Here is a 24,310-nt window from a genome sequence, read left to right on the forward strand (position 1 = left end):
GCAGCCTAGCCGCTCTCTGAAGCCAGGGACTAAATTTATCCACCGCCGCCAAGGCCTGGGGGGGGCGGAACTTCCGGTCACGGCCTAGCTTCGGCTACAGCCGCGGCCTCAATTTATCCCCTGCCCACGACGGGGGGCGCGAACTCCATGGCGCCATGAAAAATGGCGCTACTTACTGGCGCGGGCTTCTCCGCACCACTCTGCAGCCACTGGCAGGTGGCATCTGACAGTTAAGGGCTCCAGCCCCGGATCTTCGCCGCAGGAGCCCTCCCTGGCCCTCTCCTCACTGACGATCCTCTTCAGCTTCCCAGCTCAGGTATGTGAGGGGGCCTTGACAAAATAGGACGGTGCAGGCACCCTAGCTCCATCTAACCCCTTCAGCGGGTAAGAAGAGGGACCGTCCGCCGCCTTGCAACACCGGAGTCTAAGCATTGGTAGAGCAGTGGGGGCCGCACGGACTAGTCTTGTGCCTCTGTACAGCCCATGGTTTCAATACCTAGGGGTGGTCAGGGCTAAGTCCGGCATTGTGTCCCACGTCCTGGAGAGGATACATGGAGGGACACTCGCACGTGCTCGCCCGTTGATGGTTTGGGGAAATCGGACCCTTTCAATAGGATCCGTTGCCCCTGTCTCATCTTCATAGACGGTAAAAATAAAAAAAGGTCTGGGGAAAACGGCCCAGATAAGTCCCACGGTGCAGGAGAGGATACGTGGAGATGATACTCAACATGTGCTCGCCCGTTGATGGTTTGGGGAGATCGGACCCTTTCAATAGGATCAGTCGCCCCTGTCTCATCTTCATGGAAAAAAAAAAAAAAAAAAGTCTGGAGCAAAACCAGACGTGTGTTCCTCCATGGACACCACGCAAAAAACTGAGTTCCGCCCGCAATAGGGGCGAGGGTGTATACGACGGAGGAGGAGCTAACCTTTTTTTTCACTTAGTGTCAGCCTCCTAGCAGCAGAAGCATACACCACAGTATCTGTGTCCTCCAATGAGGCGAAGGAGAAAAAAAAAAAGCTTAGCTCCTCCTCCGCCGTATACACCCTCGCCCCGATTGCGGGCGGAAACCAGTTTAGTGCAAAAGCAGTAGGAGAACAACAAAATCAGCCTTAATGCAGGTAACGATATGTCTAGAGAAGAACCGCCTCAATGTCAACGAAAATGCACATTAAATAAACAAGAGCCAACTGGCTATCAGGGTGAGTGCTGTCCCCCCCAATGAGCGTCTCTGAGAAAAGGATTTTACAGTGAGTTTATCACAAAAATCCCTCTCTTTCTCCTTCGCCTCATTGGGGGACACAGGTACTGTGGGACGTCCTAAAGCAGTCCCTGGGTGGGAAGTTGACTCACCGATCCAAGCTACTTGCACCTCCTGTCTAAAGGTGCGCACCGCTGCTTGGAGAATCCTTCTACCTAGGCTCACATCCGCTGAAGCCTGAGAATGGATAATGTAATGTTCAGCAAACGTGTGCAGGCTGGACCAGGTTGCTGCCTTGCAAACCTGTTTCGTCGAAGCCTGGTGCCGAAGCGCCCAAGAGGTGCCCACTGCCCGAGTAGTGTGTGCTCTGATCACTGCTGGAACCGGCACACCTCTGATGCGGTAGGACCAGGGCTGTGGAGTCGGTAAGCCAAACCTGTGACTCCGACTCCTCAATTTCCCTTACACCGACTCCGACTCCAACTCCGACTCCGACTCCACGACTCCGACTCCCACACATATTGCTTATATTTAAGTGAAAAATTTATTGTAGTACAATGTGAACCTCAGACATTTAATCATTTTTATGATCCAATAATCAAGATATTTAGATAGAACAGAATATATATTGGTGTACTACCCGGTTTTCATTCTGTTTGGTACAGATACGATATGGATAGACAGATATGGATAAATGGATAGATAGAGCAGATTTCTAATCTGCTTTTGCTATTGAAAACATTATCTATGAGCTCAAAAACCTTTCAGGTGATGCAGTTTTTTAAAAAGATGATCAGCTTTTGCAGCTGAAAAACGTATCCTCAAAAAACACAGGAAAAACGCTGTGTGTGAATGTAGCCTTAGATCAGGAATATAACAGCCATTTATAGGACATTTCATAACTTTCCCAAACTCCTATGAAAAAATATTCAGCACATCCTGCATTGAATTACTGTACCCAATTTATTATATATTTTAGGAGTCGGAGTCGGTCCATTTTATACCGACTCCAACTCCGACTCCACCAAAATGAGCACCGACTCCGACTCCACGACTCCGACTCCGACTCCACAGCCCTGGGTAGGACTCCTGAATAGTCGAACGAATCCATCTGTCTATGGTCGACCTTGAGGCAGCGAGTCCCTTCCTGCGCCCCTTGGGAGCATGAATAGCGTGTGTCTGCCGAAAGGGTGCCATCCATGACACATACCTCCTGAGGGCTCTTACCAGATCCAACGTGTGAAGAGCCTTTTCCATACGGTGTACCGGTGCTGGACAAAATGAAGGCAAGACAATATCCTCATTAATGTGAAACAAAAATAAATGCTTATTAAACAAAAACAAAGCCAACTGGCTAATAAGGTGGGTGCTGTGTCCCCCAATGAGCGTCTCGGAGAAAAGGATTTTACGGTGAGTTTATCACAAAAATCCCTCTCTTTCTCCTTCGCCTCACTGGGGGACACAGGTACTGTGGGACGTCCTAAAGCAGTCCCTGGGTGGGAAGTTGACTCACCGATCCAAGCTACTTGCATCTCCTGTCTAAAGGTGCGCCACCGCTGCTTGGAGAACCCTTCTACCTAGGCTCGCATCCGCTGAAGCCCGAGAATGGATAATGTAATGTTCGGCAAACGAGTGCAGGCTGCACCAGGTTGCTGCCTTGCAAACCTGTTTCGTCGAAGCCTGGTGCCGAAGCGCCCAAGAGGCGCCCACTGCCCGAGTAGAGTGCGCTCTGATCCCTGCTGGGATCGGCGTGCCTCTAATGCGGTAGGACTCCTGAATAGTCAAACGAATCCATCTGGCTATGGTCGAATTTGAGGCAGCGAGTCCCTTCCTGCGCCCTTCAGGGAGCACGAACAGCGTGTCCGCCTGACATAAGGGTGCCGTCAGCGACACGTACCTCCGGAGGGCTCTTACCAGGTCTAACGTGTGACGAGCCTTTTCCATACGGTGTACCGATGCTGGACAAAATGAAGGCAAGACAATATCCTCATTAATGTGAAACGAGGAAACGACCTTCGGCAGAAAGGGGGGAGCTGGTCTGAGCACCATCTTATCCTTGTGGAAAGTTAAAAAACGGGGCTTGGCAGGATAGAGCTGCCAGCTCCGAGACCCACCTGATTGATGTTATTGCCACAAGAAACACTACCTTCCAGGAAAGGTATGACAAGGAGACATCCTGTAGCGGTTCAAATGGAGCTTCCTGCAGAACGCTTAGGACCAGGTTAAGGTCCCAGGCGTCCAGGGGCGCCCTATAGGGAGGTACCAAGTGGGAGACTCCCTGGATGAAAGTCTTTACCTGTAAATTGGCAGCAATTCTGCGCTGGAACAGGACGGATAAAGCCGAAATCTGTCTCCTGAGAGAGCTCGGGGCCAATCCTGAGTCTAGGCCAGACTGTAGAAGGGCCAGGATGTTGGGAACAGAGAATTTCAGCGGAGGATAACCGCGGACTCGACACCAAGAAAAGAACACCTTTCAGGTGTGATGGTAAATTCTTGCCAAGGTAGGCTTCCGGGCGCTAACCATTGTAGCCACCACCTCGCTCTCAAACCCCGCCTGGGTCAGAATCCAAGATTCAATGGCCATGCCGTCAAACACAGGGCCCCTGAGCTCGGGTGGAAGATTGGGCCCTGGGACAGTAGATCTGGGCGCTCTGGCAGGAAGGAACGTCGGCAAGCAGCTGCACTAGATCTGCGTACCACACTCGACGGGGCCAGTCTAGGGCCAGCAGAATTGCTGGAACCCCCTCTGTTTTGATCTTTTGATGACCCTCGGAAGTAGTGGCAGTTGGGGGAATAAGTATGGGAGGGGAAACTGGTTCCATGGCAGAACCAACGCATCCAAGGCGATCGCCTGCGGGTCCCGGGACCGAGCGACAAACATGGGCACCTTGGCGCTCATCTTGGAGGCCATCAGGTTCACATCCGGTGTTCCCCACCGTTGGCAAATCTGCTGGAAGACCTCGGCGTGCAGTGACCATTCCCTGGACGCAAGACCCTGCCGGCTGAGGAAGTCCGCCACCCAGTTTCCCATGCCCGGGTTGTGGATCGCCGATATCACCGAGTGGTTCCTTTCGGCCCAGTGAAGAACGTGCCCTACCTCGCGCATGGTTGCTCTGCTGCGGGTGCCCCCTTGATGATTTATGTAAGCCGCCGCCGTGGCGTTGTCCGACTGAATCCGGACAGGGCGGCCTGCTAGAAGGTGCTGAAACTGTTGCAGAGCCAGCCAGATCGCTCGTATTTCCAACAAGTTGATTGGGAGGCGTGCCTCCTGCGGTGACCACTGTCCCTGGGTCGTGTGGTGGCGAAAAACCGCTCCCCAGCCGAGGAGGCTGGCATCGGTTTTGACTACCAACCAATGGTCTGGGGGAAAAGGTTTCCCCTGAAGCAGTGAGGAACTGGCTGTCCACCACTCGAGTGACTGTCTGACCTGAGAGGACCACCGGTGATCGAGTGTGAATGGGTTCTTGTCCCGGGATGACAAGAGGGCGTGCTGCAGGGGGCGACGATGAAACTGGGCGAACGGGATCACTTCCATCGCTGTCACCACTTTCCCTAGTATCCTCATCCGGAAACGGATGGTGTGAGGGACCGGTTGGCGACCGGTTTTGTCTCGAGGGAGAATTACCAACCCTCGAAAGGTGTTGAAGATCATCCCTAAAAAGGAAATCCTCTGAGCTGGGACAAGGGATGATTTCTTCATGTTGACCAACCATCCTAAGCAGGCAAGAGTATCTAGCATGATGTTGACACTTTCCTCGCATGCCCGAATCGAAGGGCCCTTGACCAAGAGGTCGTCTAAGTAAGGCAAAACGACTATGCCCCGAGAGTGCAGGATGACCATGACGACTGCCATGACCTTTGTGAACACTCTGGGGGCGGTGGCTAGCCCGAAGGGCAGCGCTGCAAACTGGAAATGTAAACTGTTGATGGCGAAGCATAGAAATCTTTGATGCCGAGGGAAAATGGGGATGTGCAGGTAGGCGTCCTGGACGTCGATAGAGGCCAAGTATTCTCCCTGCCCCATGGCCGATAAAACTCAACAGAGAGACTCCATCCGGAAATGTCTGATCCTGATAAATTTGTTCAGGAGCTTTAGGTCCAAAACAGGCCTGACCATCCAGTCTTTCTTGGGGACCGCGAATACGTTGGAATAGAAGCCCTGAGCCTTCTCGTGCTCTGGCACAGGAATAACATCGTTGTGCTGGAGTGATTCGATGGCTCCTAGCAAAGCCCTTGCCCGGGTCCCCCCTTTGGGAAGATGGGAGAGAAAGAACCGTTTTGGGGGGTACCTGACAAACTATCTTGTACCCTTAGTCGTGCGGGACGATGACCCAGACGTGACGAAACCAGAGTAGGCGGCCACCTACTTTGCAATGTTGCCTAAAAAATGCCTCGAGTCATTTGGCTGAGGATCTTTGGGACCTGGTTCCCCTCGACCTGGGCTGGCGAGCACGCATTCTCCTCAACGGGTTGGCTCTATATGAGACTTGTCGATCCCTATCCTGGTTGGGGTGACCTGAAGCGGTGGAATTGGCCGCTCTAGTCCACCCGGGGTTGCAAAAGGCCTGAAACCGTGCCTGAAACTGGTGGTGAAACGGCGGTTTGACCTTTTGTTGAGGGAGAAAACCGCTCTTCCCTCCTGAGGCGTCGGAGATGAGCTGGTCTAACTTCTCTCCGAATAGGCGGCCGCACTGATAAGGTAGAGAAGTCAAAGACTTCTTGGAGGTTGAATCAGCCCGCCATGTCCTTAACTATAAAGCTCTCCTAATGGCAATTGTGTTTGTGGCAGCCAGTGCCGCGCAATTGGCCGCATTCAAAGAAGCATTGATTAAGCAGTCCCCAGCCATAGCGATCTGACTCACGATCTCTTATACCTCTGCAGGTAGGTCCCTATCCTGCAAGGCTCTGTTCAATGATTCTGACCAAGAAATCATGGCCTTGGCTACCCACGATGCCATGAACGAGGGAGAGAGCGCTGATCTTGATGCTTCAAAAACTGAGCGAGCCAAGCTCTCTAGGAGCCGACCAGTGGGATCCTTAATAGAAGAACCACTAGGTACGGACAACAGGGTTTTAGAGGCCAAGCGTGACACGGGTGGATCCACCGTTGGGGATTCCGTACATTTTTTACAGAGATCCGGGGCAAACGGATACCTCGCTTCCAGCGCCTTCTGGCCTGAGAAACGCCTGTCTAGACGTTCCCTGTGTCGTTACACTATGTTCTCGAACTCTGGGTGAGTGCAAAATACTCTATGCGGCCGCTTAGCTCGCTTAAAAGACACCTTATAGCCTGAAGCCAGGGTGGAATCATCCACAATCCCCAAAGTCAGATTGACGGCTTCGATGAGGCTGTCCACTGTTTCTTGACACCCCGGGGTATCTAGGTCCAGGCGTTCGTCAGAGTCATAATCTGAACTTTGCTCGCTCTTGACTGCTGATGAGGGAGAGCGAGAAGAACTCACGGATGCAGAGGCACCGGATGGACCGGGAGACGCCGTGTGGGTTCTTTTCCCCCGCGTCTGCCTGGAGTAAGAGCTGTTATGAATGGGTCACCGAGGAGGAAAAAACCTAAACATGCAAAGCCCAGAAAAAAACAGAGGTTGGTAACTATGCAGATTGCAGATCCCTGATCCTAACCACAACAACTAGCAGCAGCCGTGGAGCGTACCTACGATGAACCTAGATGCCTCATCATGGCCGGAGGACTAAATAAGCCTAAAGCAAGAAAAGGGGAAAACTAACTGCCCCAGAGCAGACCCCAAAGGAATAGACAGCCCCCACACATGTATTGACAGTGAAACAAGATGAAAACACAAACACAGGCTGGAAAATAGGCTGAGCAAACGATGGGGCCCAAACTAACTAGAAAGGAGAGGAAAGGAAAGACATTGTCTGCAATCTGCCCAAAACCCTACAAAATAATGTCCAATACTTCTGATAACAAAATTAACCCTGAAGTCACTAGACTTCTCCCACTATATCAGCACTCTGAAATATTCTGAGACAGAGCAAAAAGAGGCCAATCTAATAAGGGACAAAAAGCAAATTGGCAAATACAGATAAAAAAAGAGTGGAAATTCAGCACAGCCCCAGCCGGGGCTGGCTGACCACACAAAAAACTGAACAACAAAATCAAGTGTGACCATTAGCAGAGAAACAGCTTGAGCTGACTGGAACAGAGCTGAGAACCAAGACCTGACAAGCAGAAGGAATCACCAGCACCAGAGTAGGGCGTCGGCTGTCTTAAATCCAATCTGAGATTCCTGATGTCCAATCGTCATCCTCATTATCAGGTGGCAGATCTCTACTGATTAAATCAGCCTCACTACCTCCTGTTACCACCAGAGGGAGCCTGGTAGGAGAACTCACAACAGGTAGACCACAAAATGAACTCACAACAAATAGCGGCCCCTGCAGGCCGGAGGCTCGTGTGAGGTGGAGGACCCCCTTTAAGACAGATGAGCCACTATCCCTGCCCCTATCTGGGGGGCAAAGGGACTCGATTGCTCTTGTAAGTGACACCATAGACTGCGACAGCGATGGGGCCCATTCCAGGGGACTTGGAACACTGGTCTCGGTCGCAGGGGAGGGCTCCTGGGCACGTTTGGAATCACGGAATCACAGGCTTCGCATAATCGCCTGCTCTGCGCCCGCGGAAAAGCGGCCCGACGAGATGCGTATAGGAACGTGTGAATCTTCGCTTTTCCGGACATGCTGTATCTTCCAGGCATCAGTACTGCAGCCTGCTTGCGGGGGGGGGGGGTACTCCTCGTTTACTTGTAGCGTGGCCTCTTGGGTTGGGGTGCAGCACTTACCCAGTCTGTTCCCCCCACGTGTCCTGGAAGTGCCGGGCGTTGGTCCACTCAAAGAAGCGCACGCCTCAGCTGCGGGCGGGCCGTCGGAAGAAGAGGCGTCCTGGGCGGTACTTCCGGTCGAGGCCTAGCGCTGGTCCGAAGCCGGGGGCTCAATTTCTTCGGCGCCCACCCAGGCCATGGGCCGCCAGAAGTGACGCCAAGGGAGGCGGGACCTCGGCCTGCGACCTAGTACCGGCCGAAGCCGCGGGCTGGATTTTCAGCGTCTGCCCGCGACAGGGGGGCGCCACCAACCGCCAGCCAAGAATACGTGGCTAGACGTCAGGACACGCCGCCGTGAGCGATGGGGGGGGGGGGGGGGGACTACCGTCGCCCGACAAGACAAGGCTAAGGGCTCCAGCCACAAATAAGACGGTGCAGGCACCCTAAGCTCCATCTAACCCAAAGGTGAGGAGAGGGACCGTCCGCCGCTTTGCAGCACTACAGTCTAGCATTGGTGGAGCAGTGGGGGCCGCATGGACTATGCTTGTGCCTCTGTACAGCCTAGGGTTTCAATACCTTAGTGTGGTCAGGGCTAAGTCCGGCATCGTGTCCCACGTTGCCGGAGAGGATACGTATAGGCGACACTCGCACGTGCTCGCCCGTTGTTGATTTGGGGAAATTGGACCCTTTCAATAGGGTCCGTAGCGCCTGTCTCATCTTCGTGGAAAGTAAAAAGAAAAAAAGCCTGGGAAAAATGACCAGTCATGTCCCACGTTGCAGGAGAGGATACGTGGAGGCGACACTCGCACGTGCTCGCCCGTTATTGGTTTGGGGAGATCAGACGCTTTCAATAGGGTCCGTCGCCCCTGTCTCATCATAGAAAAGGGGGAAGAAAAAAAAAAACAAAAAAAACACAGACCAGACATGTGCCTCCAACGGACACTAAGCATGAACTGGTCTCCGCCCGCAATCGGGGCGAGGGTGTATACGGCAGAGAAGCTAACCTTTTTTTCACTTAGTGTCAGCCTCCAGGCGGCAGAAACATACACCCACAGTACCTGTGTCCCCCAATGAGGCGAAGGAGAAAAAAGAAGTTTAAGCTGATGACTTAAGATCCTTACTTCTTTGTGAAGATTGAAGTTTGCTCTCTCCTTAATCAAAAAGCTTAATGAAGCAAAAGTGTTTAAAAAGTTATACGAACCCCAAAATGGCACCAATAAAAACTACGACTCATCTCACAGATAAAGAACCCCCATACAGCTTAGCTGATGTCAAGATAAAAATAATCATGTTATGGTTCTAGAAATATAAAGACACAAATACAGGTTCTTTGAAGTGTTTTAAATGACCAAAACTACAAAAAAACAAAAACAAAAACAAATTTGTACTGAGGTCAAGAATAAAGTTATTTATAACAGATTGTAAGAAATAAACCCAAGATGTAACGGCAGAATTGATGTTTGCCCAGAACCCCAGAAAGAATTACATTTACATAATGCCAAAATAGAGCAAATAGCTCATAGATCTCGTCCTGTCAAGAACAAAGTGTGGGTATGTTAAATAAAATGTCTATGGGCAATATCAGATATGAGTATTATACGGGATCTAGGAGAAAGGCCTCACTCTTTTCGGAGTCCCGCTGCCAGCACCATGGCACTGTGGTGGTTGAATCGTTTGATGATGGCAGCATTGCTATTCTCTTTCACAGATTTTGCATTGGACGTTGATGGCACAGATGAAATCCCGTATCCCTGAAAAAGAAGATGATCAATCAGTCACCTTAGAAGCCACAAGATCACCGGGGATAAAGAAGCATTAAGGGGTTATCTACATGTCTGATACTAAGGACCTGTCGTTAGAATAGGTCATCGATATAGGATCATTCCGACTCCACAATCGAACAAATATTTGCAACTCCAGCAGTGAAAATAGCTGATGAGTGGCGGCAAAAGGTGTCGGACCCCCCATTGCTCCTGCATTGATGATCTATCTCACAGATAGGTCATCAAAATGTGACAGTGGAAAACCCTTTAATGTGCAGTTAACAGAACTTGCTCTGATATAAGAGGAAATGATAAAAGTTGGGGTTTCAGTCACCATTGCTAAAGTGGTCGTATCAACAACGCATGGCTGATTCTGCCGTCTACTTGTAAAATATTGCTCTAGGCAAAAGTTATAAAGCAATTACTGGTTCCTAGTAAAGAGGATTTCCCAAGCAGATAATATCTGTGTCTTTAAAGCTGGGCTCAGATAGGCAGGTGAAAAAACAGGATATTGGTTGCTTACCGTTAAATCTGTTTCTCAGAGTCTTCATTGGGGGACACCGCAACCGTGGGTGTGTGCTGCTGTCACGAGGAGGTTGACACTATGCCATGAAAAAAAATGTTAACTCTGCCTCCGCAGTATACACCCCTCCACCAGGCTGTAGGACAATCAGTTAGTGAAAAAGCAGTAGGAGGAGACATTATCATGTAAGTCATAATATATTCATTACAAGTAACAAAATCATGGGAGGGCACTGTGTCCCCCAATGAAGACTCTGAGAAACAGATTTTACGGTAAGCAACCAAAATCCTGTTTTCTCTTTCGTCTCAATGGGGGACACAGAAACCGTGGGACATCCAATAGCAGTCCCTGGGGTGGGAAAAGACAGAAACTTCCTTCAGGTCGGAGAACTCACCACTGCCGCCTGAAAAATTCTCCTGCCTAGGCTGGCGTCCGCTGAAGTATAGGTATGGATCTTATAGAACCTTGAAAAGGTATGAACAGACGACCAGGTGGCTGCCTTGCACATTTGCATGGCTGATGCCCTATGGTGTGCCGCCAGGAGGCACCCACCGCACTGGTTGAGTGAGCCTTGACCCCAGCAGGGGACACCCTTTTCTTCACCTGGTAGGCTTCCAGAATTGCCATTCTGATCCAGCGTGCGATTGTTGCCTTAGAGGCCGGCAGGCCTCTTCTCACCCCTTTAGGAATGGTAAAGAGCGAGTCTGTTTCCATGAAAGGAGCCGTCCTAGCCAGGTAGACCCTTATTGCCCTGGCCAGGTCCAGCTTATTGAAAAAAAAAAAAAGCTCCAGAGAATGAGTTGGGGCAAAATGGCAGTAGGATTATGTCCCCGTTCAGGTCGAAGGCCGATACCGCCTTGGGGAGGAAGGAAGAGGCAGTAAAATAACCCTGTCTTGGTGCATAATCAAAAAATGGAGGGCGACAGGACAGGGCCGCCAACTCTGAAACCCGCCTGATAGAGGTGATGGCTATGAGAAATACCACCTTCCAGGTCACAAGGAATATGGGAGCTTCCCGGAGGGGCTCCAAGGGTGAATTTGTCAAGGCTTCCAAGACCAGGTTAAGATCCCATGGATCCACTGGGGATCTGTAAGGAGGAGCTGTATGCCACCCCTTGAAGAAAGGTTTTAACACCTGCAGGCGAGAGGCCAAATTCCGTTGGAAAAGATTAGAGAGAGCAGATACTTGGCCTTTCAGGGAACTTAGGGCAATACCGGCATCTAATCCTGCCTGGAGGAAGGCTAGGACAGATGGTAGGGAACAGGGTATAGGTGTGATGTGATCAGACTCACACCAGCCAAAAAAAGCCTTCCAGGCTCGATAATAGACCCTCAAGAAGATGGCTTCCTATCCTGGATCATTGTATTAATGTTTCAGTCCGAAACAACCCCGCTGCTCTCAATATTGTGGTTTAGATGGCCAAGCCGTCAAATTGAGCAACCAAGAATTTGGGTGGTAAAACGGCCCCTCAGCCAGGAGATCTGGCCTGTCGGGGAGTCTCCAGGGGGTGCTTGCGAGAAGATTTCTGCGAACCAGGCCCTCCTGGCCCAGTATGGGGCGACCAATATGACCGGCACCCCTTACGCCCTGATCCCCTTTAGTAACCTGGGTAGGAAAGGGAGGGGAGGGACCAGGTAAGGGAGTCTGAACTGTGACCAGGGAATAACCAGTGTGTCGACCACTATTGCCAGAGGATCGCGGCACCTGGAGACAAACTATTGGACCCTTCTGTTCTGTCGAGATGCCAAAAGGTCCACATCTGGAGTCCCCCATAGTCGGCAGATTTGATGGAGCATGTACTGATCTAAGGACTATTCTCCTGCTGCGAGCCTTTCCCGACTGAGGAAGTCGGCGGCTGTGTTGTCTGTGCCGGGAATGTAAACTGCCGATATTGCCGGAATCGCGGCTTCTGCCCGGCTGAAGGTTCTTGATGCCTCTGCCGATGCCCGGGGACTCCTGGTTCCCCCCTGGTGATCGATGCATGCCAGAAGTGGTATTGACCATCTGAATCTGGACTGGCTGATCCTTGAGGCATCCTTCCCAGTGTAGGAGTGCTGGAAAGACCCCGGTTGGTTCTAGAATGTCGATCGACAGTGAGGATTCTTGCCTCGACCATCGCCCCTGGACCGCCATGTGACGGAATACCGCACCCCAGCCAAGGAGGCTGGCATCCATAGTTATCACCTGCCAGTGGACAGGGGGAAAAATGACCACGCAAGATAAACAAGGGGGGAAGGTCAGTCACCCTTGAGGGACTGTCTGGCCTGACTGTCAGGGAGTAAGGGCGATCCAGTGAAGAGATGGACCTGTACCACTGAAGGAGGGTGTCCTTCTGAAGTATCATGGAACGGGACAGGACAAAGTGTATTGCCTCTGAGGCTGCCACCAGGACTCTCATGGCAGCGCAAAAAGATAGGAGTCGGGATTCTAGCAGAGAGCAAATTCCCTGCCGGAGAGTAATCCACTTCCTTTCAGGAAGAGAGGCCCTTGAGCGGCGGGTGTCGATTAGCATCCCTAAGAACTCTAGGCGTTGTGTTGGCGTAAGGCGGGATTCTTTCCCTGTTGAAGAGCCAACCAAACCGGGACAGCGTGACTAGAACCGCAGATAGGTTTTCCTGAGCCTGATCGAAGGAGGGTGCTTTGACGAGAATATCGTCGAGATATGGGACTAATACTATACCTCTGACCCTTAATATGGCTACCATTGCTGCTATAATCTTCGTAAAAATTCTGGGGCTGTTGCCAGTCCAAATGGTAGGGCCACCAACTGGGAATGCTGCTGCTGGACAGCACAGCGCAAAAATCCTTGATGTCCCTGGAAAATGGGGCCGTGCAGGTAGGCGTCCCAAATATCTATGGAGCATAGGAATTCCTGATCCTCCATAGAGGCAATCACCGGCCGGATCGACTCTATCCTGAAGTGGCGTAGGCGGACCAATTTGTTTGAATTCTTGAGGTCTAGTATCGGACGAACCGAGCCATCCCTTTTTTTTGGTATTACAAACCGGTTTGAGTAAAGGCTTGTAAAAAGCTCCTGCTCGGGAACAGGGATGATTACTCCTGCGCTGAGGAGAGAGTTGATTGCCGCAAAAAAACCTGAGGCCATGGCAGCGTCTCTTGGTGGTTGAGATGGAAAAAACGGCCACGCAGAAGCGCGCTGAAGTCCATCTTGCATCCTGTGGATACCACCTCCCTTACCCAGGTATCCATTGCTGAACTCCACCAGACATCTCTGCAGAAGAGAAGGCGGCCCCCCTAGTGTGGGAGAGGGACTGGGAAGGGAGCTGTAATCCCTGCTGGCGTCAGGCTGAAGAGGATCTGCCTGGCCCCGACATGGTAGCTCTGCTGTGGGAACTACGAGGGCGCCATGAAGGAGAGGCCCGAAAGGACACCTTCTTCCTGTCCCCTAGGCGCCTGCAACCTCTGTGGGCCCTGAGCATAGGCGTCTGCCGCTGGGGCACAACGAAAGGGACGAAAGGATTGGGCCTTTCGTTTGAAAGCCTATCGACGAGACCTGGCCTGAGGGAGCAGGAAGCTTTTGCCCCCAGCTGCATCTTTAATGATTTCATCTAACATTGGACCAAAAAAGTCGGGAATTCTGAAAAGGCAGATTGGTTAGGGATCTCTTTGGGGACAAATCAGCCTGCCAGGCCCTTTAGCCAGACCGTCACCGGACGGCTACCCTGTTGCTGGATGCTTGGCTGCGCAGGATGCGGCGTCCAAAGCTGCTGATACCATATACTTCCAGACTAGAGAAATTCGGTCTGCGAACTCCGCTAGCTCTGCTGGCGGGGCCCCGGCCAATATGCCCTGTCTAAGCTGTTTGACCCATCTTAACACAGACTTAGCTACCCAAGCTGAGGCGAAGGCCGGACACAATATAGCGGCTGCTGCCTTAAAGGTGGATCTCGCCAGGGATTCTACCTTCCTATCATTGGTATCCTCCAGGAGTGCCCCACTGGTGAGTGGAGGGACTGTTTTGGTAGAGAGTCTGGACACTGATGAATCCACTGAAGGGGAGGATGTCCAGTTGGTAGTGAGATCTAGATATGAGATCCCAAAATGGCTTCCCCTCTGAAACCGCCTGGTTGGGTTTTCCCTATCCTTGGCCAACAACTCCTCAATATCCCTGTGGGTGGCGAAGACCCTGGAGGGGGACCTATGCCGCTTAAATGAGAGAGCCTGATCCTAAAGGTACTGTCACACTTAGCGATGTACCAGCGATCCCGACCAGTGATATGACGCGGTCAGGATCGCTGGTACATCGCTAAGTGGTCACTAGTGAGCTGCCACACAGGCAGATCTCACTAGCGACATCGCTGGGGACGGGGGTCGCTACTTACCTGTCACACCAGGCGATCCTGCGTCCTCCCGCCCGGCTCCACGTGTCGCTCGTCGTCACAGCAGGAAGCGCCGCAGGAAGCTGACGACGAGAAACGGTCCAGGACGTTCTCGCGCGATCAGCGATAAGCAGCGGGGGAGCGGGTCGCAGGTAAGTATCAGACACAGCGATATCGCTAGCAATATCGCTATAACGTCACAAGTTATAGCGATATCGCTTAGTGTGACAGTACCTTTAGGCTTCGATGTGGCATCCTTAATGTTAAGGTCTTACTGACTGCAGCAATGAGGTCCTGGACCATATCCTTGATGCCCTAGGCTGTTCTGGCCCGTATTCAAAACCCTCCTCCGAGCTTGTCTCTAAAAATTCCTCACACGATTCTGGGGAGGACCGGGAGGAGGCAGACAGCCAGAGAAACTCTGGCAATGAGATGGAGTAAGAAGGGGACCTGGGTTGGTGGTCCTGTCTCAACCTTTTACGGCCTCTAGAAGGTCCAGAAAAAGGTCTCCATTGATGCACCTGTGTCCACTGGAGTCTGAGGTGGCAATCTGTGAAGCACCGTTACCAGGTACTGTGATACCTTGGTAAGGTTAGCCACAGATTTCTATAAGGAAGAGGCCCATCCCGGACACTCCTGTCTCCCGCGGCAACGGCTGACGCCTGGGCGGCAGGCAAGATGGCCTCATCCAGCTCCCTGGCAGCAAAGGCGGGGGGGGGCTGCACCTGCTCTTTAGCATAGCTAATACAGTGGGTCTGCTGCGTTCTGAGCAGAGTGGGGAGAACTGACCCGAAGGAAGCTTGTTATTTCCTGAGGTACATACAAAATATTTAACGATGGTTGCGGACAATCGGGAGTAAAGAGCAAAAACTGTACTGCAGTACTCACATCCCACGTCCTGTGTCCCCACTGCAGCTGCTGCCCGAAGGCAGAGGGGAGAGAGAGAAAGGTGAACCGCCCTCTAGCCCCGCCCGGAACCGGTGGGCGTGGCCCAGACCCGGACTTCCTGGGGCACCAAGATGGCGCCAATCCTGGAAGAGGACCCCGGAGGTCTGGGCCTACCGCGGAAGCAGGGAACTGACATCGGACGCGTGCGTACTGGATGACCGCTGGAGCCCAGGAGCATAATGCCGCTGCGGGAGGAAGGATTGGAGGCTGCGTCGCAATCTGCATTCCTGCAGTGCTTGGAAGCAGGTACTGGCTTTTAAGATAAGTTATAGCCACGGAGCACAGGGTAACAGTGATCCCTCCATAAATGCAAGAAAAAGAGCTTCCCTTTCTTTTTTTTTTCCATGAAAAATGCTGCAGCCTCTTACCTTCAGCTCCCCCCGTGACAGGGAGCAGTTACCTGACGAAAAGATTGCTGTTTCAAATCTTTTCTGTAGGGCGTCTCACTCGATCATCAGACTCTGGAGGTCGAGTGATGAGAGACGAAGGTCAGGACCAGATACGATCACCTAAACACGAGTCCATGTTAGGGCTAGGGTCCTGCCAATGGGATTTATGAGGATACTGGGTGGCAGTACATGCCGTACTCATAATCCCGGTGTGGGAATACAGATGTAGCTGATCTACTCTGCATCCCTCCATGGTTACCTGAAAAAGAACGACGCACATTGAGGTAGGCATGGGTCTGCGAGAGACCCCTGTCCACCTCCTGTCTGACACTAAGCAAAACTGATTGTCCTACAGCCGGTCGGAGGGGTGTATACTGCGGAGGCGGAGTTAACATTTTTCATGACTTAGTGTCAACCTCCTAGAGGCAGCAGCACACACCCACGGTTCCTGTGTCCCCCAATGAGACAAAAGAGAAATCGGGCAAGTCACATACACATGTGACAGGCTCCATTTGTCGTTCTGTGCGCTTGGACACATGGCGGACGCGTGCAGAAGCTGCCTATTTATCTGAACTAGGTCGTAAAGGAGACCAGATTACTCCGTGCTGCAATACCAAAAATACATGTGTGAACTTAACCTAAGGTTACGTCCACATGGGACTGATCCCTGAAGACTTTCTACAGCAAAATCCGGAGTTGCTCCAGATTCATGTATAACCATCTATGCAGGACACGAGCCAGAACAAGAGCTCCATCATTATGTGACTTCTGCTGAAACGTATAGCTCAATAGTCAGTAGAATGACAATACAATCTATGGCCTTACCTCATCCAGACACTTGTCCTCCAGAGACATCAAATCTAACATAGGATTTTTTACCCCTTGGGAAACTAAGGACTTCAGACCTAGTAAAAGATCAATAGACATGTTCATTACATGGAAGTATAGATGAAGAGTGTCCTGAGCCCAGAGGATCCTGAGTCCCGAGGATCGCTTGTGCCAAAGCTCAGCGAAGAGAAAACTGTGTAAGAATTGGAACAATGACTATGTAATGCCTTCTCAGAATAACTTGTTTAAAACTCATCTGTCGCAAGATTTCACAATATAACCTGCATATATTAACTTAGCTTAGATCTGATGATGCTGGTGTACTTGCTTTGAAAATATGTTTCCAAATGACTGTATAAACCTATTAAAACTTTTTCTAGTCTAATTTAAAAATAAGCATCTAACCAGAGCCAGCCTTATAATGCTCTTGCTTTAATTCCCTAACCACAGACAAATAATTCTCTTTACTGGCGGGAGTGGCCAGATAACAGCAGGGAGAAGTCACTGTGTGCATTATCCTTTACAAAAACTGTGAATATGTATTCCAATAGACAGAGCCCCATTGCCAAAGTTGCTTCCATTTCAAGCTGATGCTGCGCCCGAGACACTGGTCGCCAGGGTCCTCAGTGTACTCCTGGTGACTGACTGTCGTGGCCACAGGGTACTGTGCTACGACAAGTCACAAGGACCAGTGCGGATGTTATAGAGAGTGTTAAAAACCTATTTACTCCCCTGTGACCCACTTGACCATGCCTGTATCAGTGTCAGATGCAGAGTAGGATGATGCTATATTAAGAACAGAAACCAAAATTAATGACCTTTATCGTCGAGTTTGGCGCACTCTGCAAACAAGTCTTTGGATCCAGTGTTGAGTCTGTCTCTATGGAAATAATGAGATTGAAAAAAGCGGGTCCAGAACTCTTTTTCTGTTAAGCTGTGGGGAACGTTTTCATCGTATTTCAGCTTCACTGGAAGAGAAAGGAAAATGGAGGTCATCAGTCCTTGAATAATGAATTCATGACTGCCAGGGATGCTTACTAAGTATCCAGAAAATGCAAAACTTCATGTGAGGTGTGTGCAAAATCTGGTTCAGATTATTTTGCAGTTCGGAGCCAGATATAAGCTGCACATGGCGAGTACTTCTGGATTATCAGATGCTGGACTGGATTGTAATATATTCTGAAATTCTTGTGACTGGCCAGGGGGAATGCGCCAGGCAGCAGGTTGGCACTGGCTCTCTCGGGGCTCCCATGACATAACTGGAGGCAGGAATGCCGGGGAGAGCCAGTGTAGACATCGCTGGAACTGCTCAAGCACCAGAGGTTAGTTTAAGTGTTATTTTACTGATATGAAACATAGGGATTGAGAAGGGAGTTGTCAGAGTAATAGAAACCCCTTTAATAAAACAGTGGTTGCACATGCTCGGAACAACTCCATTCACACAAGAGACATTGAGACTCAGCATTAAAGCCCCCAGCAATGCAATCAATCCATCTATCATGTGGATGGGGTAAGCGCTTTCATCCAGAATATCCATTACAAGCTCACCTGCAGGATATGTGCGGAATATGGACTCTATGATGTCCGGAGTCAGGTTGTATCTCAAACCATTGCATCCATCAGTTTGGGGACGAACATCAGCCTTTAAAAAAAAAAAAAAAAAAATTAGAACTTAATTTAAGTAAAGCACCAGATATATTTTGTGATAAAAGAATGTCAACAATGGTTGGATAAAAAAAAAAAAATACTGGCAAGAAGTCACAATTTTATTGGAAGTGATGAATAATTACTATTATCTCTTTTGCTCCTCTCATCGACCACGAATGGAAATGACTGTTGGATTAATCAAGTGTTTCTCTGCATTAATATCTGTACGTGAAATTACTCGCCTATCAAATCATTGGTCAAGTGTCAGTGTCACCCGAAGTCACAAACAATGTACGTGACGTAACCAAAGCAAGAAGGGTAGGGACCACTGAACTGATGGGTGCTAAAGCAGCAGGGAATAAAAGGTGAGCAATGCCGATTTTATTTTATTGCCTGCTGTTAGGCAAATTTCTCAATATACAATAATCAGTGGAACCGGCCATAAATTTAGATTCTAGACTGGGACTTCCTCTTCTGCTTATTTTCTGTTGGATTTGGCAGCAGACACAATCCCATTGTGTATTGTCTAATAGAATGGTGTAATGTTCTCCATTACCAATGATGTGATATCTGCGCTACGCTATCTCCACTGAGGACTCCCTCCAATAATACAATAAATACACTAGATACATATACAATACAATCCATCCTAAAAGCGCACCAGAAAAGCGGCAGAGATCCCCACGTCTTGCTTGTTATTGGACAGGCTGTTCTCCAAGGAGTTGAGGCTCAGACGATTAGCCCAAAACTCCTCGGCGCTGATCACCTGACTGGCTACAAGATCCTTGTAGAGCTGGAACAAGACCGGGTCGTCCTTCAGCATCCTACAAGGAGAGAAAAGAAAAAAAAACATTTTTGTGAACCTTTTCTACATTCTCTATTTTCAAGATTTCCACGAGCTGTCAGTGTAAGGAAACGTTCTTGTCTGAAGTTATAAAGGTTTCCTGGATTCACTTTTTACTCCCTATCGACTTCCATTAGGTAAAAATAATAAATACAGAAGGCACCAAACGTTTTCCCCATGTCCATCACTGTCTCTGCGCCGCTGACCTGATGTTTGCCAACAAGCTTAAGTGATGATATCATGATTACAGAGCAAGTAACCGCTGCAGCCAATCATAACTAGCAGAACTGCTATACCCAGTGATTGACTGCAGCGGTCACATGCACGGTAGTAGTGAAGAAACTGCTGAAGCAAGTCAACAAAGATCGGAGAGGCAGCAAAGAGACATGGCTGGACCAGGAGAGAAAGTTTATTATTTTAACTTGCTGAAAGCCAATGAGTAGAGAAAAGCTAATCCCTGAAAGATCCGACATGAGAGCTGTTACAGCCTTGTGACAATGTGGACCTGGCAATTCTCGATGAGCTGGAAACAGCAACAAAGCATTTCTATTGCATGTCCAGTCTGATACTTACACCGGTAGGTTTGCAGCCTCTGAATTTAGGCAAGAAACAAACTGCAGAGTGCATATAGAAGGTACATAGAAAACAAAAATACAAAGAATACTGAAAAGATGAATACAAAAGCTGACGATCCTGAACAAGAGACTGAAGGACCCCTTCTAAGAGGCCGCGATCACTATGCAGGCAGGTTATTTCAAAGTCTTCACCTGTTCTTTTCCTCCAATTCCTTGTTTGTCTTCCGCTTGAACTTTGGGAGCAGCTGCTGAAGCAGCTCTTTCACGGCATCTCTCTCCTTTATTGCTGTGCTGTCATTGGAGAAATGGAAGTTTGTGGTCTCTCCCGTGTGCAGGACAAGCTGAAGCTGGACTTTTGCTTTGCCATCTGGGCTAATTTTCTGACCTGGAAGCAGCAAATAAGAGGCAAGTCATACATGGGACTGAGATCAGAAAACTATCTGCTTTCTTAAAAAAAACAAAAATAAAACAGCACCACACCTGTCTACAGGTTGTTTGTGGTATTGCAGCTAATTCACTTCAATGGAGATGAAGTCCAATACCACATGCAACCTGGACCATCCCTTTAAGCCTTGTGTTCAACCCACAATGTATCCAGGCTGTGGGTTTATCAGTAGAAGTGTCTGCCTAAAAAAATAAAAAAAACAAAAAAAATCTTCCCTCGGTGCACACTCACACTTGATGTCTCCATACATGTGGCTCACAGTGAACCGGTCCTTCCCTTCGGGGGCCCAGGCAACCCTTTCGGCCATCAGGTAGAGCGCCCCATCTTGTTTCTTCTGTCGCACCTTCTTGACGATCAGTAACACTTCTTCGGATGACGTAGCCATGGTGGAGACGGCACGGGTGCTGCGGGCACAAGGTTACAATGACGAGACAGGTGACAGGTGGAGGGGATAATCTGATGAGTCACATCACAGTAAGGACTGGGGATAAAAACGGAGTCAGACCTGGAGGGAGATTAGTGGAAGACGACAGAAATGATGAGAGTGATGGTATCTGTTAACTCTCCAGGTGCAGGAGAGTGACAGGAGAGATTGGTGGAAGACGACAGGATGATGGTATCTGTTAACCCTACAGGTGCCGGAGAGCGACAATAGAAAAAAGGAAATCTGAGTAGCCTAATTGTGTCTGTTCATCGCATCATTACAGCACTTCACTGGGTTCATCACTCAGCATTCCCAAGTTCCTGAAAGGCAAATCGCTCACTATGCAGAAACCCATCCTCTATCCCCCATTATCTAGGATATTTAACTTTTTATGACTCAAAGAAAGCATTGCATTCCTCCATTTCAGATGCATCACCTGCCCATGTGTCAGATCTGTGGGGGCCTGGCCGATCACTAAAATAGGGGGGGCACCAGTCTCCTATGGAAAGTATATAAATGGCCATTAGCTTTTTTTTTTTTCCAGTTGCATCTGTTCATGTGTTAGTTGGGAGAAGTCGGTCTGGGGATCCTCCCCCGTGTTTTGGCAATGAGTCAGACCCCACACATCTAACATTAAAAAATGTAACCTCTCTAAAGGGGTTATACCAAGATATTGACCTATGACAGCGTTTGGTCCCCCAGCGATCAGGAGAACAGAATTCTAAGACCCCACATATAAAGGGACTATGCATCCAAAGTGACGGATGGTGCAACAGTCCATTCATATGGAGAAATCAAGACAGCCACCCTAGTTACTGGTTCACCCCCACAATAAGCAACTTACCACCTTTCCTGTGGATCAGAAATAATTTAGAACCTCATTAACTAAAAGTAGTTTTTTTCTAACTGGATAGAGGTGGAAACGTAAAGTGAATTAATCAGTGAGAGATGCAAGTCCATTATCTGTATGTAAAATATAGTCTGATCTCCGCGTCCCATTTCTTGGCTGCGGTTCAGACTCGGTGATTATACTAATGCAATAAATGACTGATGATGACAATGAAAGCTTACAGGCAGCAAATGCTGAGTAATGTCACAGCGCACACAGAGACAGGTGCCGGGATCCTCTGGGAATAAAGGGTCAGAGCTGTCCGGAGAGACTTATTAGAAGACTCCAGCTCTCACTCATATAAAGCCTTTCAAAAAAAGCAAAACAGGAACCTGATTGTTTGTACTGGCCAAGGGCACCTAATATAGAGATCCCCAAACTGTGCCTTTTACTGAACTACAACTCCCAGCATACTGCGAGACTTAAGCTGCTAGATATACTTATGTAGAGATAGACATATGTAGAAAGGATCAGTTCATGCATTGTACCCATCGCTAGTAAATACACTTATGGCGCGTTTCTAGTCTTAGGGGGCTCCTTTGACGTGTCCATATCTAGGGGGTGGGCTACATCTTTGCTATATCTCTGCTTGTGTAAGAATAAGTGGTAAAAGACAGACAGAAAATCTAGTCATGTGAATGAGCGCTTACTTGTAAAATGCCAAGGGGAACATTTGCTGCATCTCCCCGAGTATTAGGGATTGCGCTATTGGGAGGCTTTCTAATGAGACGCACACAGTAGCTGCCGTGTTCCTGCCGGAATCGCTGCTAGTATAAATGAACGTGCTATCAGAGAGCAGATGGCGTCGCCTGGTGTCACCACAGATGGGAATACTTCAGTGATACAGTCAGAAGCTGTTATTCTGTAAATGTCGGAGTCATCGAGCACATGAGGTCCTGGAAGGTCATCACTGTCATCGGGTGCAGAGGAAGGTGTATGACGATTTGTAAGGTTGGGGGCTCAGCTGTACCCCAGGACACAGTGCTGTACCGTGTATCAGTATATAGGCTGATCACCTGCCTAATATTCTGCAGATTCCCCCTTATGTGACCAAAAAAAAAGTCTCTGACCCTCGGAGGCATAGACTCCACCAGACCTAGGGAAATGTCCGGTAGGATCTGGCACAAAGCCATTGGCAGCAGGTCAGATTTGTTTCTCCAGCACATTCCACAGATGACCGATCAGACTGAGATCTGGTGCAGTCATCACCTTGATCTCTCCAATATGTTGCTAATCAGTTTTTGCAATGTGGCAGGAGGCACTAACCTGCTGAAAGAGGCCACTACCACCGGGGAATCACGCTGCCATCAACAGAGGCACTTGGTCAGTGTAATGTTAGGGGGTACAGATCACATCCACATGATTCAAGGACCCAAGTCTTCCCAGCAAAACATTGACCCATCACAAATTCTCTATGGTCCAGTTCTGGCCCTCTGTGCACTTGTATCACCCCAGAGGGTCCGCTGTGCACTTGTAGCACCCCAGAGGATCGACTGTGCAGCTAGAACATCACACAGGATCCGCTGTGCACCGGGAACATCACACGATCCGCTGTGCACTGGGAATGGTCCCACAGGATCCCCTGCACGCTGGGAACACAGCATAAAACCTGCCATTATGTAGATACTAGGACCTACTGGTGTAGCTGTCACAGGCTGGCACTGTCAGTCGCTCTGATTGTCGTCTGTCATTGCTGTCAGCGTCACATATGGTGGGGAGGAGCTGAAGACCCCCAGTACTAGGACCCAGCGCTGTCACTAGGAAGAGGGGCCGGGGTAGCACAGTATATAAGCAGGGCTCCTGCATTATGAGGCCTCTGTATTACCATATACAAGGTAAAGGTGTCTGGGCAGTCCGCAGTGTAATAGCACCTGGTGCTGTCACTGTGTATCGGCACCTACGACGCAGCAGTCACTATGGATACACGTACACACGGTGCGTCTCTGGGTGTGTACACGGCAGGCAGGGGAGATGTGGAGACACGTACCGCTCCGGTTAAGCGCACACAGGCAGCAGCTCCATGCTCCCAGGCGGCCCCACTCGCCGCTTCTACTTCCCTTCCTTTACCTCTAACTACGGAGCATCGCGCAGTCCAAACTACCCTTGTACAGCAGAACAGCCTCGGCCGCTCATTGGCTACTCAGAAACACATGGCCGCCGACGACAGCTACCAGAGGATTATGGAAGCTCATTGGTCAGTAGGAAAACTGATTATGCTATTGGTTAGTTGGGGTCTCGTGGACTCGACAAAATTCACCAAGCAAACGCCTCTCTCCTAATCGCTTGCTTATGGCCTGTGTCGCAAATATGACGCTGTTGAGGAAGTCCACCAACACAATGGCGCCTGTATCCTCCTTATACCCCACAAATACATCATTACTGAATATATTTAGTTCTTAACATTAATTACATAAATACCGTGAGGTAAAAATCACAGTTTTTCTCCAATATAGCAGTCACAACCAGTTCTGCAGTTGTTTCTTGGGTGTCAGTGCAATTCGGGATAACCTAAATTTATATAGATTTTTTTTTAGTTTGTTTTTTACTGCTTTTAACCCCTTCACCCCCGAGGGTGGTTTGCACGTTCTTGACCGGGCCAATTTTTACAATTCTGACCACTGTCCCTTTATGAGGTAATAACTCTGAAAACGCTTCCATGGATCCCGGTGATTCTGACATTGTTTTCTCGTGACATATTGTA

The 24,310-nt window shown here is 49.6% G+C and overlaps 1 protein-coding gene across 3 annotated transcripts in view; it reads right to left on the bottom strand.

The window, feature by feature from the left end:
- GTF2H1 (general transcription factor IIH subunit 1) overlaps positions 1 to 23,816 on the bottom strand; it is a 38,352-nt gene extending 14,536 nt beyond the window's left edge. The window contains exons 1-9 of one of the 3 annotated variants that reach the window (XM_073564093.1): positions 23,597 to 23,798; positions 20,802 to 20,925; positions 20,528 to 20,700; positions 20,044 to 20,236; positions 19,094 to 19,256; positions 18,334 to 18,427; positions 17,604 to 17,753; positions 16,783 to 16,862; positions 9,617 to 9,744 (exon numbers count right to left, since the gene is read on the bottom strand). In XM_073564093.1, the coding sequence (XP_073420194.1) occupies positions 9,617 to 9,744; positions 16,783 to 16,862; positions 17,604 to 17,753; positions 18,334 to 18,427; positions 19,094 to 19,256; positions 20,044 to 20,236; positions 20,528 to 20,681 (962 nt within the window). In that variant the 5' untranslated portion in view covers positions 20,682 to 20,700; positions 20,802 to 20,925; positions 23,597 to 23,798. Of the gene's footprint in view, positions 1 to 9,616; positions 9,745 to 16,782; positions 16,863 to 17,603; positions 17,754 to 18,333; positions 18,428 to 19,093; positions 19,257 to 20,043; positions 20,237 to 20,527; positions 20,701 to 20,801; positions 20,926 to 23,596 lie in introns of all 3 variants that reach the window. The other 2 variants (XM_073564095.1, XM_073564092.1) reach the window with 2 other exon arrangements.
- Between the last annotated feature and the right edge of the window lie 494 nt (positions 23,817 to 24,310).

Source organism: Dendrobates tinctorius, unplaced genomic scaffold (genome assembly GCF_039654945.1).
Source record: "Dendrobates tinctorius isolate UK_male_01 unplaced genomic scaffold, ASM3965494v1 ptg000427l, whole genome shotgun sequence".
Lineage (NCBI taxonomy): Eukaryota > Metazoa > Chordata > Amphibia > Anura > Dendrobatidae > Dendrobates > Dendrobates tinctorius.